Source organism: Pogoniulus pusillus, chromosome 2 (assembly GCF_015220805.1).
Source record: "Pogoniulus pusillus isolate bPogPus1 chromosome 2, bPogPus1.pri, whole genome shotgun sequence".
NCBI classification, from domain to species: Eukaryota; Metazoa; Chordata; class Aves; order Piciformes; family Lybiidae; genus Pogoniulus; species Pogoniulus pusillus.
In genome coordinates, this window is record NC_087265.1 from 30,785,797 (window position 1) to 30,811,672 (window position 25,876).

Genomic DNA, 25,876 nt, shown 5'->3' on the forward strand with positions numbered 1-25,876 from the left:
AAATAAACAAGAGGACAGCAAGAATGAGGGTGAGAGCTAACAACAATTTATTGAGCAAACAATAAAGGCAGCTGTCAAAGTGCAGCAACACCCACCCACACATACCTGTAGTCTGTGAAGTAGACAGGATCAGATTCTGCTCTCCTTCTTCAGAGATCTGATAGACATTAACAATATACTTGCGACCAGGAAGCAAGTCAGGGATGTTGACAGAAGTGGCCGTGCTTGGAAGATCTAAGACAGTGAAGAAAAAATTGCCTTAGCAATTCTAGCATTTTGCTTTTCCCCAGAAAGAAATAATTAAGACCTCTGTTCTAATCTGGGATGAAACAGTGTCCTCCTACAATGAAACAGCAATTGTTCTGCACTGTGTCTTTAGGCAACATCAAAACAACTTGTGTAGAGAGTCAGGACAGATCTCCACACTTAGCAAGCAGACAACACCTAGGACAGAAAGGCTTGATGTGTGATATGGCAAGGAAACTCGAGCAGCAGCCCCCTGCATTCTGCTGGCATTTAGCCATCTCAGCTGAGTGCTCATTTCAGACCCAGACTGTTGTTATTTTCAGTACAGAAATGTATGGAAAAATTTTCACATGGTTATATGGAAAGACTAACTCGTAAGTGGAGAAGAACAACATTATAAGGGCTGAAGAACTTCCCTCCTCCCTTCCCCCAGATGTCCACCTACATGCCAGATGTAGGAAATTCCCCGTGAAGGAGCTCCTTAATAGCCAGAATGAAGCCAAGCACCTTAAGGGAAACTGGGAATTGCCTGTAAGCCTCTGTCTGTAGACAGATGAGCTCAAGAGCTGCTTTGCAGCACAGCTCAGCTGCCTGGGCAGCCAGTGTGCAGACAAGAAAGGTGGTGACAGTGCTGGCAGTCTCAGTGTAAGCCACTTTCTGCTCATGAGTCCAAGCCTGTGAATTCAGGGGAGCAACAGTCCAGAGGTAATTATTAGGCTGAAGAATTACTATTCTTTTTCTGGTGTTCTCCTATCGCACTCATGTTCAAATAGCTATTACGACCTCACATCCTTGTGAAATATTACTATTACCATTGTTAAGACAGCAAATTGGGAAAAAAGATGAGATGAAATTATGTGAGACAGGCTCTACAGTGCATGCTGGAAAAGTATATTCAATTTCTAGGTCTGAGTTCAGTGTCCTTAACTAGCCTTCCAACTTAGCTAAATTGTCATATCAAAGATGAGTAAGATCTGATCCAAATAAATCAATCGACAAAGCAGGCTGGAACAGACATCCATGGGATGAAAAATAGCCAAAAGGGCATTTATGAAACATTTCTTTGTTCTCATAGAACGACAAAGGTGTAGCAAAAGTACAGCAGTAGGTTCAGAAAACAGATTTGGTTCTCTTCTCTTCTGCACTGCTGATCACTTCAGGATGCTGTGGAAACCAGTAAATCTACATGATTTCCAAAAGAGAAAAGACTGGACAAATTCACAGCACTGAAAGGAATAAATATATCCACCCATACAAATCTACCATCCCTTGGCTCAGGGAGCTGTAGGATGCTGAGGGAGTATTCTGAAGGGGTATTGCTACCTACTTGTCTTGTTCTCATGCTCTTTCTTGGACATGGACTTAAGGCCATTGATAGAGAAAGAGCAATGAACTGAGGTTTTAATCTGAGATAGTCCTGCCACTCCCATACCCTAACTGAATCATACTGAAAGACAGCAAGACCCCCACTGTTGACACCAGCCATGCCGACTGTCACAGCAAACAGCAATGTACAGTTAGCAACGCCCTGGTCTCGTAGACTCGGGTATTGTCTCACCAAGATACTGCGGCTCATCACCCTCCTCGCTCAGCTCATACTCAACGCGGAATCCAGAAACCGTGTCAGAAGCAGAAACCCAGGAGACAACAAAGCTGTTTGATGTGATTTCAGTGACTGATTCTGAAGTAGCAACCACAGGAGGAAGAAGAGTTGTCTCTCCTGAAACAGTGTTGCCTACAAGAGAGAATAAAGAGAAGTTTAATAAACCCTCACTACTACTGTGTTAACTGGGACACACAAAACAGACTTGTGTAAAGGAGGCGAGTTTTGCCTGGGTGCCCACTGTTCAACTTACTTGTCACTGCTGAGGTGCTGGTTGTGGTAAAATCAAAGCGGGTGACTTCTTTGTGGCCATACCGCTGAACACTGATGAGCTGTCCTTCATATATCACACCAGGTTTCAGGCCTGAGATGGTGTAGGAGTTCTGGTAGCCAGGGACAGTTGCTTCTTTCCACTGCCTTCCAGAGTTTTTCTGTAAGAACACAGACACTCAGAGAGAGAATCTCTATCCTACAAGCAGACATAGCCAGTGACCTAACCTGCTACATGGTTATGAAGCTCTATGACACTCAAACACAGGTATGACTTGAATGATTAATGCACAGATGGAATTGAGTCAAGGAAGATACCAGAAGCAGGGCTAATGACATTCTGGTTGATTTTTTATTGGAGTAAACTGAAAAGCAACCTGGCTTTCAACTTTTTTCCTTTACAAGAGGTATTATTTGTAAAATAAAACTAAACTCACTCCTTTACACCCAGTAACACATGAAGGAACAATCAGAAAACACACAATAACACTAAGCCATCATCTGAAAATGATATACAGAAAAGTTCTTCCCTTCTACCCTGTATTTGAACCCAATGGGAAGCTCTAAAATAATGCTCCATCCTCTGAGGTTTGTATTCCAGTGCTTTAAAGCCCATTTCGTGCAGGACTTGATCCAGATCCAAGATACACTGAAGTCAGTAAGAAGATTTGAGTGCCTTTAATGTCTTTGGATCAGGGCCTTTATTGTTCTCATAATAACAGGCAACATGGAGATACTAATGTTCTTAATCATTAAGTGGTCTTTTGTGAAGCTGTACTCAAGGGAACTGTAACTCAACTCATCTAGATGAGTTAAACCAAGCCATTCCTCAAATATGAATGAGCCATCAAGCAGAGGTTAACCAGCTTTGGTTTAGACTTTAGAGAATATGCAAGATGACCTATCCTAGCTGTTTAAATCTTCATATCCTATCCACTTTTACCTCCTCATAAACAAGATAAAAATCTATTCCAGTTGTCTCTGTATACATTTGTGACACTAAAACAACATTTCTTAGGACAAAGAAGCTTTCACAAGGATTTACATTAAAAGTGTGGAAGGATACAGACTTGCTTGCATACTGTGCTAGCACTTTGGCTAACAAGATACTTCATGAACACAGTGATCAGTAAAGTCTGGGCAGGAAAACATCAAGTATTTATACAGCACTGGTTGTCTCTGATCCTCAGAGAAACTGTTGACCTTAAGAGGACACAGGCACTAAACAAGCAACTAAAATTTGCTGAAATTACCAGCCACTTCTTTCAGACAACAGAAAAAAGGCAAATACAGTAGTTCTAGTGAACAAATGATGTTGAATGTGGCACTCACTGGTCTCCAGCGTAAGATGTACTTGGTGATGTGAGATCTTTCAGGAGCATTCCACTGGATGGGGTGGGAGTTTGGCTGATTTGCACTCTCTGTGATGATAACCTGAACAGGCCCAGCTGACCCTGAAAAAGAAGAAAAAAAAATTGCCATTTTTAACATACTGCCTTCATTATGGAGTTATCAAAATGCAAGTTTGTGTGGCTCCCACACTATTTCGATACATGAGAGATAACTGCCATTGCCTTTCTATCCTTACTCCTTCATAGAAAAAGTGGTGAATTAGAATATATTCTGCAGAGAATTTGGGGTTCATTTCTTGTGAGTTATCAACAAAACAGGAAAATCAGAGTAGATTTCAGTAAATTGCAGAGAAGTCTGCAAAGCAAAGTTGTATTGTTCAAAGAGAGGAAGTTCTCAGCAACTAACTGCTGTCATTAGTATCTTCTGCAAGAACATGGAAATGGATGAGAAATACTTGACAAATGCGGATCAAATATGGCAGCATGGTAAGAGCAAATTCCTGGTTTAACACTGAATACACCCTGCAAAGAGACTTTCACTATTTCACTAGCTGTATTGCCACACAGAAATGCAGTCAGTTGACAACACTGCTGGGTGTGGGCCAGGTTCAGAGAGACCTGTCACAGAGAAGCATGTCACAGAGAAGCATGTCACAGAGAAGCATGTCACAGAGAAGAGGTTCTCACATTATTTACATGAAGCGCATTGTTATAACAGACTTCAGAGGGGCTAGACCCCTTCTACCCTCTTTCTGAATAAGCCTCACACTCCCTTCTCGCCTGGCAGGGCACATAGAACATAAATACATTGCAGCTAGTGAGTGGACAGAATCTTCCTAACCTATCTGGATATAAACCAGAGAATCATCTCACCACTAAAATTCCTACACCCAGTTATTATGCAGTTCCTCCACATTTATGCTCAGAGATGGTTTGGGGATCAACAACAAGCACAGTGTTCTCCCAAAAGAGAAGCCACAACACAGTCTCAATATTTTGTTTTAATCCAATTAAGACACTGGTAGTTGTAACTTTAAACAGGAAAGATGTTCCCTTTATCATGTTTTGTTCAGGGAACTGAAACAAAATAAGCCAATGGGCAGGCACTGGCTGTCCCTATGAAGATTTCCTGGAACTGACAGCAAACAAAAGATCAAATATTTAATTTCTTCAGAGCACTGATCAGGAAATAAGTTTTGTTCTTTGTTGGAGTTTGTTTCTGTAGTGAATGGAAAAGGGAAGACTACACACGTAGGAGTTTTAAGCAGCAGAAACTGAAGGCTGTTAAGTGTGCTACCACTAAATACCTAAACACCAAGAGGCAATGTAAACCCAAGTTGTGCCTTGTAGTCATTCTCTAAACCAAGCCTGCCCCCAGGTACAGCTGTTAACAGCCTGGCTTTCTCTATATACTCATTACACCTTTTTGCATCTGCTAAGGTGTGGGGGCAAAATGTTATTTGTTTTTTTGGACGTGGCACTTGGTGCCATGGTCTAGCCTTGAGCTCTGTGGTAAAGGGTTGGATTTGATGATCTGTGAGGTCTCTTCCAACCCTGATAATACTGTGATACTGTGTGAATAATGTACAAAAACCTGGACAAGTGAGATGTGGACAGATTGCTTTCCTCACGTCTCATTCAGCAGATAATTAGTTATCGGTTGGGTTTCTTACCAGGATAAGCCTGCAGAGGCTGGCAGCGCCATTCTCCAATGCCACGGCCATAACAGTAGCACTGGTATCTGACTCCATGGACATACTTCTCCCACGAATCTCCAATTTGATAAAAGGTACGTGTTTCTGAATCCTGGCACTGATCTGGAGGCATGAAAGAGAGTTTAACCACTGTTACTGAAACTATAGAAAAAAAAAATCTAGGCCAAAGACAGAAGAGCAGGTCACAAGCAACTGTGAGACAAAGGAATGTCACACCAATGTTTATTTGCAAATGTAGCTAAAGTGGCAACATAAATTTAATCTCAAATCAGGATTCCTGATACATCACCGAACTCATTAAGTTACATACTTTGGGGCTAATACAGCCATGACACACTTCTGAAGATACTGGTAAGCACAGGCCATCCACCTGTCAAGTTTCACAGAGAAGTCAGTGGAATGTTCCTTTGAAAAAGGACTTCAGACTATCCATTGTGTTCTGCTCCAGTCAACTGAGTTTATCTCTCATTCAAAATTAAACCATGCTGCTCTCAAAAGAATCAATACCATTCAGCAGAATTCAGTTATACTTTAAGTATAAAGTGACCTGTTTCTTTTCAGAAGAATCTTTCCAGGTTTACCACTGCATAAAACAGAAGGGCAAATCAAAATCAAATCCTGAAATCAGCAGAACTTGCAGTGTAAATGCAACATAGCACCAGCACTTCAGGAAAGCTTTGTAGCTGATCAATGCTTGTGTTTCTGGCTGAATGGAAATTTTCAGTGAGAACCAGCATTATGCTTGCTTGGAAAAACAGGAGCCTTGTTGAGGGAGAGCCAACAATATCAATCTGATTACACTTTTACAGATAGCTGAAAACATCCCCCCTCCCCTTCTTTCAAAGGAGTAATTTACAGTTTTACAATCCAAGTTTCCCCAGTAAACCTGTACAGATATTACTGTAAATAAGGCACAACTTAACCACTAGTACTTTTTAACAGGTTTTCCTGGCAATGGTTTGAAGTTCTTTTGGATTTAGTAATTGCAAACCAAACAGCCAGCTCTTATCTTCCAATCAAGGTTCACTAGGGAAGTGGGGGAGGCAGAAGAGATGAAATCTCATTCCTGTAGAAAACCATGATGGTTTTAGCTAACCTCCAGAGTACTATTAACACGTGTTCTCATCCCAAGCTCTCTCTCCTTGCCAGAACAAAGGGCAGCCAAAAAAATCAATTTAGTCCAAGGTAAGTTAATATAGGCTGGTGTTCCTTTCTCAGTTTAATGAGGAGACCTAAAGATTTTATGCAGAAAGGAAAGAAAACTGATCCTAGAATCAGTGCCTAGCTGCATATTATTTTATCAGCATTCAGACCAGGAACACTGCTTGCTGGGCCAACAGCTAGGGTACCAGAGTGCAGCCAAATAGCCCCCACCCTGGTGCTAATATGCTCCATTACCACAACCTGCCACATTGTGAGAGGTACATTGCCACAATCCATTACTACTGCATCATCATTGACTTCTGTGGCACATCTGACAACCCAAGTTTATGTCCTTAAAACTAGGAATACCTTTTCAATTAGCCTCCAGCAAATCCTGTGCTATTTCTGCTTTTGCAACTGAGCACAGGAATTGACTGGGCCCAAATTCATAGACTACTTTGACCATACCAAAACCAGTTTCTCCACAGCCTCAGCATGACTTTGGCAAGTAGGAACCGCTGGTGACTTACCAACAGGATCACATTTCCATCTCCCCCGGCCCTGGCCAAAGCATGTGCAGTTCAGCATGTGCCCTTCATCGTGACGCTTATGGAAGGTCTGGTTCACATCATAGGTGATGCCATCCACGATGCACTGGTCTGTTGGAGAAAGAGCAGAGACAGTTTGTCAGCAGTAGCTCTAAGCACTAAGACAAAATCCTTCTGCTTGGCACATCATTCCCTCCTCTCGATTTGCTCAGAGACTGACAAGCACCATTCATGCAAAAAGGAACCTCCATGAAATCTCTGCTCATCACAGATCAGTGCTGCACACACACCACTGCTCCCAAGTTCATTCATCAGTGAGTAAATAAGCAACACTTGCAGAAAAGAGTTCTGTAGGTTGCATTCCAAAGTAATATACATTGCTCAAACTACAAAACTGCTTGCTTATTCTTTTTGACAGATTCCATGTGGGAAAGAAAATCTAAACCAGCATCCTAGCTTTCTCACTACCTTCTCTGAGGAAGGTCTAGACTGAAATACCTCAGTAAGTACTGTCTGAAATCAGTAGAACTACACAAGGAGAAAAGGGCTACTCCAAATCCATAAAGGTACCACAAAAACATACAAACATCCTCATGATGTTATCCTGCTGGGTATCTCTACTATACTTTGTAGTAATCTGAAACAGAAGCAGATCTATTATGCTTCCAAGACGCTCCTGGTGTCTACTAATCAAAACACAGAAACCAGTTTCTCAGTCCCATGCTTAGCTACAATGGTATCAGTCCATTAGGCTCAATCGCAATGTGTCAATCTGTGATCTGGCTCAAAAATCATAATGACAGCAAGGAGCAGAAAGACAGCAAACACAAAACCAACAGCTTGTTGTTTTGTCAACTGGGACCCAGGAGACTCAAGCTCAGTTCCAGAGTCAATCACAGATATCTTTCCTTGGGGAAGTGACTCAGTGTAACTCCAGACTTCCATTCCCCAAGGCATTAGGATAAACTATGCCATGTTCAGAGACTCCTATGAGTGTAAAGGACCATCTCTGGTTGCCCTGTTTAAACATCTCTACTTGAATAACCTTTGCCTTTAGAAGAACCAAAGTATCTCCACTCCCCCTCATCAAGAAAGACCAATTTAATTCCAAAATGAAACTGCAGAGAACTGGTTACATATATGGAAAATGTAGTGTCAGAAAGCAGAATTTTTAGCAGTGCATTTCTCACTGTTCTGAAGGAAACACATGAATAAAAAACCCTCACAAAGCTCTGGAGTGAGCCTTTCCCTATAAATTATATCCCATTTCAGCAGTTGTGTGAAGAGCCGTTTTTTTGGATGCCTGACAGCAACCCCCCCACCTTTTCCAGACATGATGCCAATGGTGCGAGCTGGCTGTAGGATGATCAAATGTCTGTACTTTAAGTCGTCTTTTTTTTGGTATTGCTTAAGCACTTCTCCACTTGAAGCACTCATATAAGTAAGTAAGAGTAATCTCAGTGCTGTTCTGCCAACTTGTCATATACATTAGCCAGCAAAGGCTAAAGAAGAGCTGAAATTTTATTGAACAGCAATAGGAGTGCTCTGCATTCATACTTCAGACTAGTTTAAAGTTTTGTCTGTTCTTGAGGGAGAGGTGCCCCTGATGAGTTCTGTGAAAAGTCACAGTGGTGCTGATTCCTAAATGCAGACAAAAATACATCTACTGATCAAGCTAACCAAGGTTTTCCTCTGCTTGCTAGCCTGCAATGGCTGAAACAGTACTTTCGTAGCATGTGAACAAGATAGGAACTTCATGTAGTTCCTCTGATACCCTGTCTACTGCAAAGGAAAACTTGGCAGTAAATAGTTCTTGAGTCTGGGCTTGAGCTCACAGTCATAGGAAAGGAACTCAAACACTTAAGACTAAAGTGATGACATCAACACAAAAAATCAGTACCTCTGAGCTGGGAATAGGCAATGCAAGTCCATTCTCCACGGCCATTTCCCACACAAGTACATCTCATCATATGGCCCATATCATGCTGCTTATCCCACTGGTCCCCAACACGGTACATGACACCATCATTGGTAGTGCAGATTTCTTCATGAGCTGTTTGAAAAAAGCAAGAGGATGCTTTATGTGGCTAGAATTAACAAGACCTTGAGATCTTAGGGCATTTGCAGTGCTTCTTTCATGCAATCCCAGTGGTTTCTACATCTTAACAACGAAGCTTTAGACAAGATTCAAATTCAAACAGCATTTCTGCTGGGTCATGACATTTTCCAAGTGCAAATCCCTTGTAAGCACTCATTCATTTTGATTTTCACTTGAAAGCTACAAAGAGTAGCTTCTCTAATGTATGCTGGGTGAAAGAATCAGCTGTTACATACATGCCCCTGTATGAACACAGCCATTCGAAGATCTGTGTGTTTCACAAGCTGTCTCAGGGCTCAGGTGCTGCATTGCCATTAATTACCAAAGGCTGTGCTAGTTAGAAGCAAGTTGGAATGTTTTGGTAAAAGAACGTGATAACAGGCAGTGAAATGAAAACAATTGATGTCAACTTCTCTCATAGTTACGCTGAGAACTCTGGGAAGAAGAAGTAAACATTCTCCATTTTGTCTTCTTCTTCTGCCTTTGCCTTCAGACCTGGTCACATCTCATTAACCCTGCTCCTACTAACCTTGCTCCCTAACCTCTTGGCTGCACCTCTCTTCTTCCTGAGAAATGGGGTAAGGTTGAGAGGGCCAGGGGAGGTGTTGGGGTGGTTTGAGAGCTCCTCCTGGGGACTCAGGTTTCTGGGAGGGGAGTTGTGCTTTTGTATTGTTTATCCTTTGTATATTTCTGTATATAATTGTATATAACTGTATATATTGTAAATAGCTGCTTGTAAATTCTGCTAGCTGTAAATAAATTGCTTCATCTATATTCCCAGAGGCAGTCTGAGTTAGCTGGGGCAAATACAAAGTGTGGGGGGGCGGGTAAGAGCCCAAACCATCACAAAGGCCTTCCATTAAAAACATTAATTGTCACCTTCCCTCCTATATATCCCCTCCTGATATCACGGAGGCAAGCATGCGTGTATTGTAGAAATGGATCACAATATTCATTTTGACATTGCTGTAGTTTTCAAGGTGACACACTGGTATTGCAAGTATAGACCTATTTCTAAGCACAGCTAAGGCAAGAACAACCCATAAGTCATGAGACAGAAGCTTTGGCACACAACACTTTTTATAAAGCTCTACAGACCATTGGTCTAATGCACCCACACTAGTTTGCAGCAGCTGAGAAGAGTGCCTACCACCAGCTTGTAGCACAGTAGTAATGAAAATTGCCTTCTCCTGGTGTTGCCTAGGTCTCTGCTAGACATGATCACTGGGGGAAAACTGGGACAAAACATAACTACAGAAATGTCTTAAAGGAGTTTAGGCTGAGACACAGCTCCCTGGAAAGCATTAATAACTGATGAGTGACAGCCAGCTCTTTACTTCCCAGTTCAAATAACCATTATAGGTACTCCATAATGGTTCTCAGCCTTACCAGCCATAGGGCAGAACCCAAATTTCTGGTCAGCATCATAGTTCTCAGTGGTTCCACACCATTTCATGTTGTCTCTCCGTCCCTCAGAAGTACAGTCAGTGTAGTTGCGGTTGTTGTACAGGAAGGGGAAGTGGCACAGAGCACCATTGGAATTGCCACCACGTGTCTGGATCAAAACTGTATCAGAATGAAAAGAAACCAGACATAAATGAACCCTGCACTCTCCCTTTACATGCACAAAACAGCTTGGAAAACAAACCACTAGCACTACTTTTTCCCACATGTACCCTGCAGAGGCTTCTTTTCTTGGCTTTAATTAATTCAGATCTGGAAACTTAACTCTTGCATAAGGTCAATTCAGAACAAACATCGCTTTGGAAGGAGTTGTGGAGCCAGGCATGGGAAGTCCTAGATGACAGGGAAAGCCAAAGCTTACCCTGTTTGGAAAGGAGCTTTGTAGGCCCTTTATGTCAAAGCCTAGGGACTTAAACTCAGTTCTCAGCATATCTGTATTACCTCACTGAGGCTATTACCCACTTGTGCCCTTCAGCTTAAAGTAAAGCTTCAAGAAGGGGTTACAATTCAGTTACAGCAACAGGACAAGTCAAAACCTTTCTGCAGGTTGGAAGCTTTGTGTTTTGCAAGCAGCACTGGAAAGAGGGCTGTAATCTACCTGAACTATTCACCTCTTGAGCAACACTGCTTTACAAACAACAGAGAACGAAAAGGCATTTGCTGAAGTTTTTCTGTACTGCTTTTTCTCTTTCTCCATAGTGTATTCCAAGAAGCCTCATTAAAACAAAATGTGTGTGTGGACAGGGATAGTGGGGTTGTTTTGGCAGACTCGAGGTTGATTTTGTTGTGGTCTTCTCCTTTTTTAAAGAAAGAATATTTTATGTGCTGCAGAGAAAGGGTTGTATTTTATCAGAACAAAGCAACTATGGTAGAACAGAGGGATTAATATATATATCTATGCAGAGTATGAAGCAGTATTTTCATGTGGGAATATGAAAAATTCCAGATGCCAGACAAGCTGCCTGGATATTGTTCCATGGATGTTTGATGGACTTTCCAGGGAGAGCAACCACACAGGTAGATCTGTGCTGTGGAGGGAACACAGACTATCCCCAGACAAGAGGGAATGCTGCTGCATTAGTCATGAGCCTGCTCCTGATCAGTGATCACAAATCACATTAAAATTACTACTATATATGGCAACCTGGCTAGCTGGTCAGGATGGAGGGAGTGACAAATATCTGCACAAACTGTACTCCATAGATATCTTCTTCGCATCCTAATATGGGCATTGATCTAACAATACAGCCAAGCAGAGGCAAAGTTTAAGTACCCTTTGGGCCAAAGCTCTATCCTGTTCTCTCTGCTGCAAGCTGACTTTAGAATAGGACTCAAAGGGTACACCTGAATGATCCTGTGCACCCTCCAAAGATGCAAAGAACACAGAAGTGCACTGACTGCAAGCAGTCTTTCATTCACAGGACTGCCTTGCTGCTGAGCACTCTTAGAATCCCTTCAGAATGCTGCAATTATTCAGGCAGCCTGTCCTTACGTGGTCTACTCCTTCATCTGTGCATAAGGATCATGCGCATGTGAAGATCCTCCAAGAAGAACTTACCATTCTGCTCAGTACAGAAGGAGTATCTCTTGTCCTGCTCGAAGTTGGAAGTGGTGCTGCACCAGAGGTGCCCATCTGTGCGGCCTTCAGTGGTACAGGAGTAGAAAGTCCTTCCATCATAGGTGAATGGCAGAACACAAGGTTCTCCATCAGAATTGCCACCATATGTTTGGGTCACAGCTTTAAAACAAGCAAATCACAGCATTAGACTGTGTCTTAAAGCAATCTCCAAATCTGAGTGTTCCAAAACAGCAAATAGTTCCTCTGGGTCAAGTCACTGGCTGCTATGAACCCACACTGCTATGGCCCTGAGCCAATACATACCAACAGATGATTTTGCTTTACAGCTGTGTCATTCTTTTACATACTTTTCCAAACATATGTTATTGTAGTTTGACTTGGATAAAGTTAATGCTTCTCCCCAAGGGCTGTTTTCCCTCAGCAGGTTATATATAAACTCACTGGGAAATGAGTCTGCTCTACAGAATCAGACTTCAAAGAACAAAAAAACTACTATTTCTTAATTTCTTTCGCCTTTCTCCAGTATGTCTTGTTCAGAAGACATTTCTGGTGCACACACAAAAGGATTCTACTTCAAAGTTAAACCATGAGACAGTCCCAAAGATTGCATTGGACTGAACAGGCACTGACACAAACTCATACCTATTTCCTGGCAGCTCACTCCATTTCCCAGGCAGGTGCAAAGCATTTGCTGGCTTCCCTGTGTCTTGAGCCACTGCATACCCACAGAGTACACCACTCCATTATCAGTTATACACTGGCCATATGGCTGAGGCTGGGGCTGTTGAGGCTGGGGCTGGTACAAGGCAGTCTGCACATTTGTGAAGCTAGGAGAGCCAGATCCTACACCAAAACATGAGGAAAAAGCAGGATGTTACATACAAAGCTAAAGAATAGAAATCTTTAATAAATTATGATGACAACAATGATGACATCCAGGAAGGTTTTGAGAGTCTCCTCTGTGAACTTGACAAGCTCTCTAGGCAGTCCATTCCAATGCTCTGTCACCCTCAAAAGAAAGGTTTTCTTTATGTTCAGAGTTTACTGTGTTCCAGTTTGTACCCATTGCCCCTTGTCCTGTCACTGAGTATCACTGAAAATAGTCTGGCCCCATCCCCACTTTTAAGTATTCATAAGCAGTGTTAAGATCCCCTCTCCTGCTTCTCTTTTCCATGTTAAAGAGCCCCAGGTCTCTCAGTCTCTTCTTATAGGAGAGATGCTCCTCATCACCTTCATAGTCCTCTGCTGGACTCTTTCCAGTAGTTCCTTGTCCGTTTTGAACTGGAAAACCCATAACTAGACACAGTATTCCAGATGTGGCCTCACTAGGGCAGACTAGAGGGGGAGGAGAACCTCACCCGGTGTGCTGGCCACACTCTCCTTCAGGTACCTCAAGATACCATTGGCCTTCTGGGCCACAGGGACACAGTGCTGGCTCATGGATAACTTGTCCAACAGGACTCTCATGTCATTCTTCCACAAGGCTGCTTTCCAGCAGGTCAACTCATAACTTGTACTGGTGGATAGGGTTTTTCCTCCCTAGGTACAGGACCCTTCAACTGTACTTGTTGATTTCCCCAAATCTAGCTTTCCACCCTGTCCAGATCTTGCTGAACACCACCACAACTTTCCAGTGTGTCAACCACTCCTCCCAGTTTGGTATCATCAGCAAACTTGCTGAGGGTGCTCTAGACCTTCTTCCAGATGATTAATGAGTAAGTTTAACAAAATTGGAGCCCAACACTTCAGAGTGAAGGCACAACTCTTAAGTTTCCCTGAACATATTTTAATTATCTCACTTAGCAAACTTCTGAATTAAAAGAACAGCTTCTAGTTCCGCCAGTGACAGACTCTGGTTTCCACTACTGTAGAAAGCCTTTAGAAAGCATTAAGAGAGGTGACTGCTTTAAGGGAATTTTTAAGAAACAGTGTTTCTGGGGAAAAGAAAACAGTTGAAGGAAATTTAAAACAGAAAACTCAAGAGTAGTGACAAGAAGAAATTACCACAGAAGTAGGTCAAAATGGATTAATTTGGAATTTTTCATTGAAAAAGAGAAGTAAAACCATGAATGCACTCATTTGCTTTGAAATTTTTAAACTTTGAATCAGAGTTTTTGGCCCATTATCATTTGGAACAATACTGAGACACAAAGAGGCTTTTTGTCTACACTATGGGTATTTTTGCCAATGATTCCCGCAGGAATCTCCACAAATCCAGTTCTGCTGAAACAGAAGAAATAATAATGGAAACAAAATATAGGCATCCTTAAAACTTTGTGCATTTTGAAGTTTAGATCTTCTGAGAGTTTGACGATAGCCTGCTGGTACTGAACAGTTAAAGGTCATTTATCACAAAAAAATTTAGTGTAAGTACTGCAAGAAACCAGAAAAGTTTTACATTGCATTCACCAATAGGAAACCTAGATCCTTAAAATGGAAAAGAAACATCCCAAAATTTAGAAACTTATGACTTTTAACAAACTTTGGGCAAAATATATATATTAATTAGCAACTACGTAATATTTCATATCAAAATTACACCATGTAATGTACATGTATGAAATAACACAGTATACATATATACATTCCTTCACCTTTCAGTCTTTTAAAGCTCAGCCTTAAAGCTCACTTAGAGGTGTACTTATCTCCTCAAAGAAACCAGATGGTTTCAGTGTAAAGTAAGGACATTAAGAAAGTTTCCCTGAGGTGCTTAGGTAAAGTTCAAATACAAACCCGAAATACCTTGCTTCCAAGACAAAGCCAGCAGATTTCTGTGGATGCGTGGCCCTGGGTGCAATTTTCTCCACGGTTTGTGCAAGTAATCACATTTTTATGGGCAAAGCCCATTTGCACACAGAAACAAGGTGTAAAGTAATCCTATCTACTCGTGCGTCAACTAGGAGCATCTCCTCAACTCTGCCTCTTTGTTGTTGATCTTTCCCTGAGGAGACTCTTAAACATCTAAATTAGCATGACAGAATTCAAGTCCCAGGCATTCAAAATGTGCACTACTTCTGCCTTCCTCTACTCCACACAATGATGCCTCACTTACCAGTGCTGGTTGTATGCAGGGATGTGTGTCTTTCACATTTCCATTCACCTCTGCCATTACCAGTACAGACACACTGAAGCAAGTTTCCTCGGTTATCCGTCTTGCTCCAGGTGTCCCCGATTCTGTATGAAGTCTTGGTGTCATGGTCATTACACCTATCTGTGAAAGGAACATGACTGTTACTGGGTAGCTTCACCATGCAATTTATAGCAGAGAACCACCAACACTATCACCAAACCAATGATAGTTTAAACCTCTGAGAGCCTACCTCATTATCTGCAGCCCACTATTACAAGACCTATACAACTAAAGCCTGCATTGAACTGCACAGCTTGAAAGCATCTGAAAATCTTGATGCTTTAGTCTAAAGGAAAATGCCCATTTATTACCAGAACTGCAATTTCACTTTTGTAGCCAGTGTCAAACGTAGCATCATAACATTCTCACTATGAACACAGTTAAGCTATGTTCCAAGCCTACATGAAAAAGCACATTATGGATTTAAAACATTCCTGCTAGTTACTTTTAAAGCTATTTTCAGCCCATTCTATTTATCACACATCTTTAAAGCTTAATTTTTTTCAATGTCTTTCTCTTCTAAGCAGAAATCTTAGTAGCTACGTCCTTTCATGCTATACACAGGGCACAGTTCAAGTTTGGGGCTCTACTTCAGCTAGAAGAAACAAAAACCTCTCTGAAGGCAATATGTAAATCCCATTTTTTTTCCAAAAAGCCAAGCTCTAGCAAAGTTAATATGAGCTTCTCTTGCCATAGCAGGCATATTAGACTTCCTAAATCTTCCTGTTGTCTTTAATAATCCACAGCCCCTGATGAATTGAGTAAATGGGTTCAAAGGACACCACAACAAACTACTTTTGTCTGGATGCCAGACTCACATGGATTAACTAGTTCTTCCATTACAAAATTTAACTTTTTCAGTCAAGGGCAACTTGATACAGAGGCTCAAATATAATCATGGATCAATGAACACAGATTTATGAAGAACTGTGGAAGGACATATGCATAGTGCCACATTGCCACTGCAAGAGTATAAGGGATAACTATGTGAAAAACATTCACCGTAGTTAAAATGACCAAAAACTGAGTATTTGCCAGAAAAGTGGTCAACTGGTGACATATTTGTAATACAATTTGTGTAACATGAAAAAAAACCTGTCCTATGGACACTCCAAGCCTTAAATTAGACTACAAAAATCTGCAATGTCCCAAAAATGCTGGCCATAAAAGATATAGCACTAGCTCACCCCGAAGCTATTATTTTATATATATAACACTTTGAATTTCTGTTCAATTACATTTGGAAAACAAAATTAAGAGGTCATTTTATTGCAATTTCCTCTCCAACACAACAACACAGATGTCAATTATGGCACGAAAGATATTGTCAAATCATTTTCATTAGAAATAACTCCTCTAAAACTCACAAATATGTTGTGTTTTATTCACTCCTATATGACAGTTAATTATTTTTCCCTATTTGTTTTTAATAAATTTAATATTGTCAAGTCTGGCTTGACTTTCACAGCTTATTTCTTGGTCAAGTGTGTCCAGATCTTCATTATTAATTCCAGCCTTTCTTAGTATTTTAGTTCTTTACAGATCTGCTGTTTATACCATCAGACATCAGTTATCAGTGTGGCCTGAGGCAAATGAGTGAGGCACTTGAAAGACTACAGAAGAGTTTCTCAAACCTTGCATAACAAGGTGTAAGGTACAAAGTCAAATTTTCTTGAGGCAACTGGTGTAAACCATGATAGCTCCACAACAGAGCTTGTGCTAACAGAATTGGAACAGAAGGCAGGTAAACAAGTGAGATTTTTGGATTTTAAAAGCCTTGTTTGCTTTGCAGATACAAATAAAATGGAATATTTGCAGTAATCTCCTTTAATGATGTATAAACTGAAAAAAAAAAGTCACCTGTGCTGGCGAAGCATGTTTACACTGAAGACAAAATGGAAGGAAAAGTAACAAGTGAGATGGGAAAGCAGACAAAAACTGTTTCAGCTAATACATATATAATAAACAGCAACAAAAGACAAAAAAAAAAAGAGAGATTTACATTTGGTAGATCCTGTTCTTGGAGTAGGTAAAAAAAAACTCTCTTCAAAAGCACTTAGAATTCACAGACTCACAGAACTTTAGAGGTTGGAAGAGCCCTCTAAGAACCTCCCTGCCAAGGCAGGATCAGTTAGGGTATTTCTCACAGGGACACATCCAGGTGGGCTTTGCAAGTCTCTAGAGAAGGAGACTCCACAACTTCTCTGGGCAGCCGCTCCTTTAGGAGGGTACTTTGAAAACCAGAAATGGAGATTAGGCCAAACTCAGTGCTATTTTGTAGATCAATCAATTCCCCCCAACTCCGGGGAACAAGCAGCAGTGGCTCTGCTGGCCTGTGGATTTCTTAAACCCTTTTCTCTAAGCAGCTTAATATTTCATACGATCCAGCTACTCTGTCACCAGCACAGACCACCAGCTCTCCAGCATGTCCTCAGATCACAAATGGCAACCAGGATGTGCAAATGCTCCCCTCTCCTGGTCTGTTTCCCATTCCTCCTCAGGCGATGGCCATCCCTCTAAACCTACCGCCACTTACAACAGGGCAGCAAGGCAACAGCTGCTTTTTTTCACGCAAAACAGATCTGAAAAATAAGACAAACAGAGCAGCTGGCAGGTGCCAGGGCCAGCACTTACTTCTGGAGGTGCAGGTGATGCGGCCGCTGCCTTCCCCCAGGCAGGTGCAGTCTACCATCATCCAGCCCTGGTAGGGCTTCTCCCAGGTCTCACCAACCACATAAGATGTCCCAGCCGCATTGTCATAGCATCGCTCAGCTGTGAAAGGGAAGGGGACAAATGTCCACATAAGGCACTCCCACATGGGGACACCTCAGGGAAGATGAGGAGGAAGAAGCAATACCCGGACTGAGCTGGGGAGAGCCGTGACCTACCCACAGGCTTGCAGGTCCATTCGCCCTTGCCATTGCCCAGGCACACACACTCCAGCATGTAGCCGCCAGTCTCGTGGGGCCGGCGCCAGGTATCACCGATCTTGTAGGACTGGCCACCCTCGTGGCAGCGATCTGCAGCAGGAGAGAGGGCAGAGCTGGTGAGGGACTGCACCAGGGACGCGGCCGTGGAGACAACGTGAGGGTCGCTCTGTCGGCACAGAAGGGGTCGAGCTGGGGCGCAGGGCGGTGAGGAAAAGCAGTGGGGCAGGCCAAAGCTGCTGCCGCCTCCTCCAGCCCGCCAAGGTTTTCAGCCAATACACACTATCTGACCTGATCCCCCCAGGCCACGCTCTCCCAGGCAACCTCTCCAGGTTCCAAACCACAGCTGAGACCCAGCCAGTGAAAGAGTAATGCCAGAGCCTGAGGAGATGCTGTCTTCCTCAGCCCCCGCTGACAGCACAAAGGCGGGTGAGGGAAGGACTGCCTCCCTCTTGCTCTGACATGGTACCACACAGGCCTCTGTGGCAGTCCCTATACACTGTGAGGGACACAGTGGCAAGGCCAGCACATGAAGAGTAAGGAGATGCTTGGTGTAACACCCCAGTGGGATATCAGCCCTCTTGGGTGTAGAAACTCTTCCCTGGAAAGGCAGGCTGTCAGCCCACCACGGCCCCACGGCCCTGAGGCAGTCCGGACATACTGCTTGAAACAGGCTTAGAGACAGAGACACGGTGAAGGCCAGTTTGGAAGCAAAGGGTCTTCTTTCAAGGATAAGAGGAGAAATATGTATCTGGTCATTTATTAGAAGCCACTAAAATATTTCACTGGCTCATTTATGAAGGCAAAGAATAAAGAAAAAAGTGATGAAGATTGATTCAAATCCAGCTGCAGTCAATGAGACTCTCCAGTGAGTTCTAAACCAGGCTGATGATGACAAAATGAGACTGTTCTTATGCTTGCAATTTCCTTACTGACTCTACTTACAAGACTTATCATCCCTTCCCAATAAAATGCCATTAAATTCAGAAGGGCTTCAGCTCTGCTTGTTAGATTCAGTGCATTTTTATTTCCATGCTATAATGATGTCTGCCTTCTGAGTCCCTTCCAGCAGCGCTACTAGGATCACCATGTGTGTATTAAATAAGAAACTGGATACTTTTAAGAAAAAGACTTTACTCAAAAGGTGCCTCAGGGACTTTGAAATCTCAGTCTAAAAGTCCTGACACAGCGATCTTCATCTGCTCATACAGAGACTAATTACAAACTGAAGGGAAAATGAACCATTCAGTGACTCAATAAGGAAAGGATTTCCAGAGATGTGTAAAGGGAGAACAGGGGAGAAAGGACCAAGGGAAAGAGAGGGAGGAACAGGAGGAAAGTATGGATCAGGCTGGTGAAAAAGGAGTTGCAGAAGCACACTAAGCTAGTGTCTGGAGATAGAATCCCAGCTTCCTCAGGGACAAGTGTTGGCATACTTTTCGAGGACAAGGGACTAGCTCTTGGGTGGTATTTATTTATTATTTTTTCAGAGTGATCCCACTAATGCTGATGGTGTTATTCTGGGTCAGCAGCTGCAGAGCACATTTTTTTTCCAGTGAAAAAACTGTTTTCATAAATGCACCTGAAGATGTAACACACTCTTGTATATAGCAAGTGCACTAACCCTTATGGCTGGATGCTAACAGTCATTTTGGGCCTATGTTATTTCTACATACAGCATTTTACCTCTTAAGTGAAAGAGGAATTTAGTTGTGCTGATTATGTACATGGGCAAAGACTTTCAATTACAAGACTTTTAACAGGCTTTGAATTAAACCTTCCCAACTCTAGCTAATGGGCATTGGGAATACTGTGTAATTTGCTCTGGAAAACATGATGCTGATGAACAACAGCTCTAATAACAGGCTTTCAGTTACATACTGGCAATGGTGCAGCTGATTCTCCCACGTCCAGCTCCAATGCAAGTACAGTCCCAGATCATCGAGTCCTTGGGGCGCTCGTACGTCTCCCCTACTCGGTAAGTGGATCCAGTGTATTTGTCAAAGCAAGTTTCTTCAGCTATGAGAGAAGAGTCAATTTCATGTAACCGTTTCAGTAATATGCAGAGTCAACGGAAACACACATTCCTCCTCATGCAAATGCTTTCTTTTCCTCCCAAAGATAAACAGCTAACATCCTCTCTTTTTCCCTAGGATGAAACTGCAGAGAGCAAGTTACACAAAATTTGTCCCCACAAGGTCCCCATGATGCTGAATAACCTCAGCTTCCTTCCCCCAGAAAGCCAGAAGGTGAGCGTAGCACATGGGCAGGCATGCCCTGCAAGGTTCAATCCCATCTGTTTGAAGTACAACAGTACAGCAGCTGGGATGGTGCAAACATCAACTAGACACGGTGTGTTTTGTCATGCCAATCCTCCTCGGTCTGACTTGACAAAAAATTTGAGTAGAGGAATCCCAGATTCTGCAGCAGCCCCACTGAGGTCAACAGCACGACTTGTGAATTGTTCACAGTTACACGTGACAAAGCGATTATAGAACATTTATGTCAGTGTTGCCACCAGACTTGAGATCTGCAACAGAACAGCCTTCTTCATGGCTTGACAGATAAAGTTCACTGTGCCCTAAGAGAAACTTGCTATTGGAATTTGAAACTGTAAAGCCTGGGAATCCCTGCGAGGGAAGCAAAGGCAGATCAAAACCCCCCTCTACAGACGGACAAGAAGACTGAGCACGCCTTAAAACAGTCTAGCCGTGCAGCACACAGCACACAAGCCTTGCAAAAAATGTCTGAGACACTCCCATCAGTCTTACATGAATACTATCAGCCAGTAACCATTTTTTTCTTACATTTCCAGAGGAACATAAAGAAGTTATGGCAAACCAGTGGCTTCAGACCACAAAGTACAGACAGATCACATCTGATTAATCTAAACTATTTGGTATCCCAGAGAGACTCATCTTCCAGCAGATGCAGCCTTTAAAGTTTTTTCTGTTACCTAAACTTTTTCTGCTGAAGACTAAACAATCTCATTTTACACTCAATTACAGAAAGCTCACGGCACAGCCAAGGGGGCTGCAGAAAGTTGTAAGTTGAAATATTTTTAAACAAGCTGACGACACTGCACAGCTATGAAAAGTCGGAGTGAAGCAATCAAACAGCACAGAGCCAGTGCTGCAAAGTAACTCCAGATTTGAACTTCCCCGTGTGAGTCCAGGAGTCAGTTCAGTTCATTATAAAGAAAAGGTTGGCTCCACAATTAATGTTTAGATCCAGTTCTCCAGAGAGATGAGTGCTGTTTGGCTCAGGGTTCTGGTGTCAGGCCCACTGCTAATGAAAAGCATTTCTTAAAATCCCAAGCCAGATCTTCAGTGTAATTGAGTGTAGATCCATTACTGACCCTACGTACCAAACTTCAGCTGAAAGCTCAGTTTGCCAGTTACAACTCGGCACAAAACTCAGCTTACTCGGCATCAAAAGCCGTGCTGAGGTCTCGGTGCAGACAGAAAAAAAGACCTCCGACTTACGTTCGGGCTTGCTTTCGCAGTTAAACCCTCGGCTGCCCCCGTAGCAGGTACAGACCAGCGTGTTGCCCAGGTAAATGCGCTCCCACTGCTGGTTGATCTGATAGTATCTTCCATTGTCATAGCACGTTTCTGGGGGGAGAAGGAGGAGGAGAAGGGTGGAGGAAGCAGAGGGTGAACAGAAATTAAAGTTTGGACCGACGGCAAGGTGAGGAGGGAAAAGGGACGTCAGAGTTAACCGCGCCTGTAGCGGGCACTGGCTCCTGCGCTGCAGCCTCGCACTGGGTGAGCCCCGCGGAGCCCGAGGGACTGCAAAGGGCCACGGAGCCCGAGAGGCAGCACGAGCCACCCGCGAGCCCCTCCGCGGGGCTGGGGCGCGGGACAGCGCTCGCGCCCCCGACGAGCACCCTGCCCTGCCCTGCCCGCGGGACCCCGCTCGCGCACGGTACTCACGCTTGCCCTGCGCGGGGGTGCCCTGAGGTATCGACGTGGTCTGCGCCTGCCGCCGGCTCTTGCCGCCGGCTTTGCGGCGCCATTCGCCGCCTCCCGCCGCTGCAACCCCCAGGCACACAGCGAGCAGCGCAAGCCGCCACGCGGTGCGGCCCGGCATCCTGGCACAGCACGGTACGACGCGGTACGGGTATACGGCGCTGCTCCTGGGCAGCCCGACGGATGGGACAGCGGCGCCGCCCGGGCGATATATAGGGCGGGCGGCGCGGGGAGGGGACGGCCGCCACCGCCCCGGCGCCCATTGGCCTCTGCGCCGCCGGGGGCCGGGCGGGGGTTGCCACCGCCCCACTGAGCGCGGGCTGGGCGGGTGTTGCGAGCGGTGGGCGATGCGGCGGAGTGTCCGGCTCGCGTGGGAGGCCCGGCCCCGCAAGGAGAGGGGCTACGAGACGGTCGTGCCATTTTGTGGAACGTTTAGCTAACAAAATGGCTTTTCTGGGGAGAGACAAACTTTTCTTTTCCCCTGGAGCAAGGCTTACCGCTGACACCGCTCCGTTCCGGAGCAAGTCTGTGCTGCACAGGGGAGACGGTGAGGAGTGACAGGCGTGTGCGGGTTGGAAAAGAAACCCTAAGCGATGTTTTATCTAGTCCTGCTGACCCTTGGGTCTTTCACACCTCCCGTGAAGAAAACAGCGTGGTTATCTTCCGTTCCAAATAAATTTCATTGCCTCTTTCTCTGACTTCATTTCTTGCTGTCCAAAATCAATTCTGAGAATAAAAGGGAAAAAAAAATGCTAGACTTTGAACCCTTTTCAAACCTTTGAGAACTTCAGCTGTAGCCCTGCTGTATATAAATTTTGCCATCCTCTTTCTCTTCTTCTGTAGCCATCTCTGTTGTTTTGGGGAGGGGTCTTTCTGCAGAGAGCACGCTGTTAATTGTGGCTTTCCAGCAGGAAACTGCACAGTTCCCAGGCCAGCACTCAAGTTCAGACTGTGTAGGAGGATTACATCGCTAACCATTTTCCTGACTTTCATGCATACTCTGTCTTGGCAAAGGGATCATTAATCTAAAAGTCTGCTATAGTTGCTGATCTTTTCAAGAAACTCTTCAGATAAATGTGAGTGTGAAGTGTTTCCAGACATCTTAAGCTGAACATCCGTGGGTCTCCGTAAGCGTCCAGCAAGCCGAGCACGAAGTTCTAGTTCCACTTGCTGTAAATCAATTGTATTATCCTTACAAGGATAATACAAGCAGTTTGGGATGAAGTCTCTCTCAGTAGGCAGTATACAGATCCAGCACAGGCTTTGTTTCAGGAAAGCATGTAGTTGTGACGTCAGGCATCTGTTTTCAAAGGAATTTCTATTCCTCTGGATGAGGAATGCCCACAGATACATTAACAGAAGTTTCCCTGCTGAAAACTTACTGGAAATTGAAACCTGACCTGGTAGTTGAGGTGAGCTGTGGTGAGCTGATTCCCGTCTTGCCTAATTTTTATGTTTAGATGTACTACACTGCATTTTTATTTTCTTTTTTTTTTTTTTTAAATTGAGTTACCAGCCACACATTATCCCTCAAAAATACTCATAAGACTAAGGTGGCCATAGCGAGGGAGTGCATTAGCTTTTTAAGAGAGACATACTGTTGCAAACTAACAAATATCCAGTTCCTTAAAATGAGAACCTGCTTTCTTAAAGTGTTCCTGCTATTCATATACGATGAAGTGTCTTCTTCAAATTCCAGCTTGTGACACAGCTGAAACTCTCTGATAAAAGCAAGGTGAAAATGATGCTGTATGATCATTTAGAACTGTGCTTTACCTAGTCTGCTCCAAAGAAAAGGTCACTAAGTGGGTATTAGTGGAAAAGAAGAGTTTTCGCTCTAGAAGATAGATATGTACAACAAGGGGGTAGTTTTAGCTTGTTTTTCCCATCACCATGAGTGATGGCTCGGGTCAAATGTTCAATTTATTTTGCACAGTGTGCAATGTAGAGCTGCTTCTGCACAGTGCTTCGTCATAGTGAGTGCGCAAACAGGTCCTGCTGCTGGTGTGATCTGCTACTTAAGCTCCATTGACATGGAAAAGGAAAGGGTAATGAGGAGTCTTTAAACACAGGAGGATTATGATAAATAAAAATTGCTGGCGGAAACCTGCTTAAGATGTAAGAGCTAAGTACAGGTAATCCATAACGAACAGGCTATGGTGGAATGAGAAACATCAGGAAGCCACCAGCAATTCTCACCGTGGAGGAGGAGCCTGTGGTTGCTAGGTGCTGTGTAAGCATAGATAAAGTGTGCTTCAGGGAGTTTATAACTTCTGTTGGTCTAGCTACACAGTACCTACTAGCTTTCTGCAGGCATTAGAGAAGGATAGTTCCTTTTCCCAAGAAGCAAGACTTACAGAGACATCACAAACCATATGAGGAGAGGCTGAGAGAGCTGGGGTTATTTAGGGGGTTGTTTAGACTCAGGAGTGACCTCATTGCTATCTACAACTACCTGAAGGGAGGTTTTAGCCAGGTGGGGGTTGGTCTCTTCTCCCAGGCAACCAGCAACAGAACAAGAGGACACAGTTGCAAGTTGCACCAGGGGAAGCGTAGGCTGGATGTTAGGAGGAGGTTCTTCCCAGAGAGAGTGATTTGCTATTGGAATGGGCTGCCCAGGGAGGTGGTGGAGTCACCATCCCTGGAGGTGTTCAAGAAAAGCCTGGATGAGGCACTCAGTGCCATGGTCTAGGTGATTGGATAGGGCTGGGTGCTAGGTTGGAGTGGATGATCTTGGAGGTCTCTTCCAACCTGGTCGATTCTGTGATTCTGTGATCACTGACACTGCTTTAAGCCGCCCCCACTTTTGACTTGTAAGTCCAGTTAATGCAACGTTGCATTGCACTTGTATCTTCAAGGACAGTAGAAATGATTACACATAACTGAAAATGGAAGTCAACTTGAATGCTGAATGAGAAATACAGTGTTAGTGAGTGTGTGACTGTGTCTAATGCTTTCCACAGCATTACTTGACACAAATACAGCTACTGATGTAAGATTCTTCTTTAAGAAAACATTACTGGAAGCACACAAAACAAACTGTAATTTTTGATGATGCTGAAATTAGTTTCTTGCACAGCCATCATTTATTAGCAGCCAGAAATAATCTTATGAGTTGCATTTCAACACAGTTTGGAACAGCTTGGTTGCACTTCTAAAGAAATCTGACAGCAATTATGACACAAACACATAGTAATTACTATATCACACACTGGTAGATTTTCTGAGAGGACTGTAACTCCTTTGTCTGTCCTGTTGTCAGTTTGTCCCTCGAGCTAGAAGCAAGATTCACCTGAAATCTTCTTTAGGATGAAATTGATCTGAATTTATAACCACCCTTTCTGTGGTTTCTACATCTGCATAAGGATTGAGAATGTCCTAACCCTCTGCTTTAGCCATGGATGTTCTGATTCTTGGCTTTGGCATTTTCTTTTTTTTTTTCCTTTCTTTTTTTTTTTTTTTTTCTACTGAAATCCTAAATTTCAACTTGTTAGAAAAGACATATGCTCTTATAAGATTCTTTTGACTTTTGTTACTCCATTGTAGTGCTCTGTAGATAAACTTCTCCACTGGGTTAACTTAATTTCCTTTACTGCACAAACTTGGAAGGGTCTACATATAAGACTGGGAGCACAGTCTGTCCCTGAAACCATTCCCCTTCCAGTACAGAAAGGACAAAGCCAGGTCACTTGTTATTCTTTCAGCAACCTTGGAAGAAAGGCCACACAGGCTTAATCATCTCCTAAAATTATCATTCACAGGAACAAAAACCATAAAGAGAAGAGGTCAGGATTCCTCATCTTGACATAGGGAGACCATTAAATGCTTCC

The 25,876-nt window shown here is 43.4% G+C and overlaps 1 protein-coding gene across 4 annotated transcripts in view; it reads right to left on the reverse strand.

The window, feature by feature from the left end:
* Nucleotides 1-22,214, reverse strand: part of FN1 (fibronectin 1) — a 54,109-nt gene extending 31,895 nt beyond the window's left edge. For all 4 annotated transcript variants that reach the window (XM_064159145.1, XM_064159135.1, XM_064159125.1 and 1 more), the window contains exons 1-16: nt 22,011-22,214; nt 21,561-21,689; nt 19,957-20,094; nt 18,037-18,168; nt 17,783-17,920; nt 15,071-15,229; nt 12,661-12,861; nt 11,998-12,177; nt 10,365-10,541; nt 8,778-8,930; nt 6,860-6,988; nt 5,145-5,288; nt 3,452-3,573; nt 2,103-2,280; nt 1,805-1,981; nt 106-234 (exon numbers count right to left, since the gene is read on the reverse strand). In XM_064159145.1, the coding sequence (XP_064015215.1) occupies nt 106-234; nt 1,805-1,981; nt 2,103-2,280; nt 3,452-3,573; nt 5,145-5,288; nt 6,860-6,988; nt 8,778-8,930; nt 10,365-10,541; nt 11,998-12,177; nt 12,661-12,861; nt 15,071-15,229; nt 17,783-17,920; nt 18,037-18,168; nt 19,957-20,094; nt 21,561-21,689; nt 22,011-22,167 (2,443 nt within the window). In that variant the 5' untranslated portion in view covers nt 22,168-22,214. The remainder of the gene's footprint in view (nt 1-105; nt 235-1,804; nt 1,982-2,102; nt 2,281-3,451; nt 3,574-5,144; nt 5,289-6,859; nt 6,989-8,777; nt 8,931-10,364; nt 10,542-11,997; nt 12,178-12,660; nt 12,862-15,070; nt 15,230-17,782; nt 17,921-18,036; nt 18,169-19,956; nt 20,095-21,560; nt 21,690-22,010) is intronic.
* Between the last annotated feature and the right edge of the window lie 3,662 nt (nt 22,215-25,876).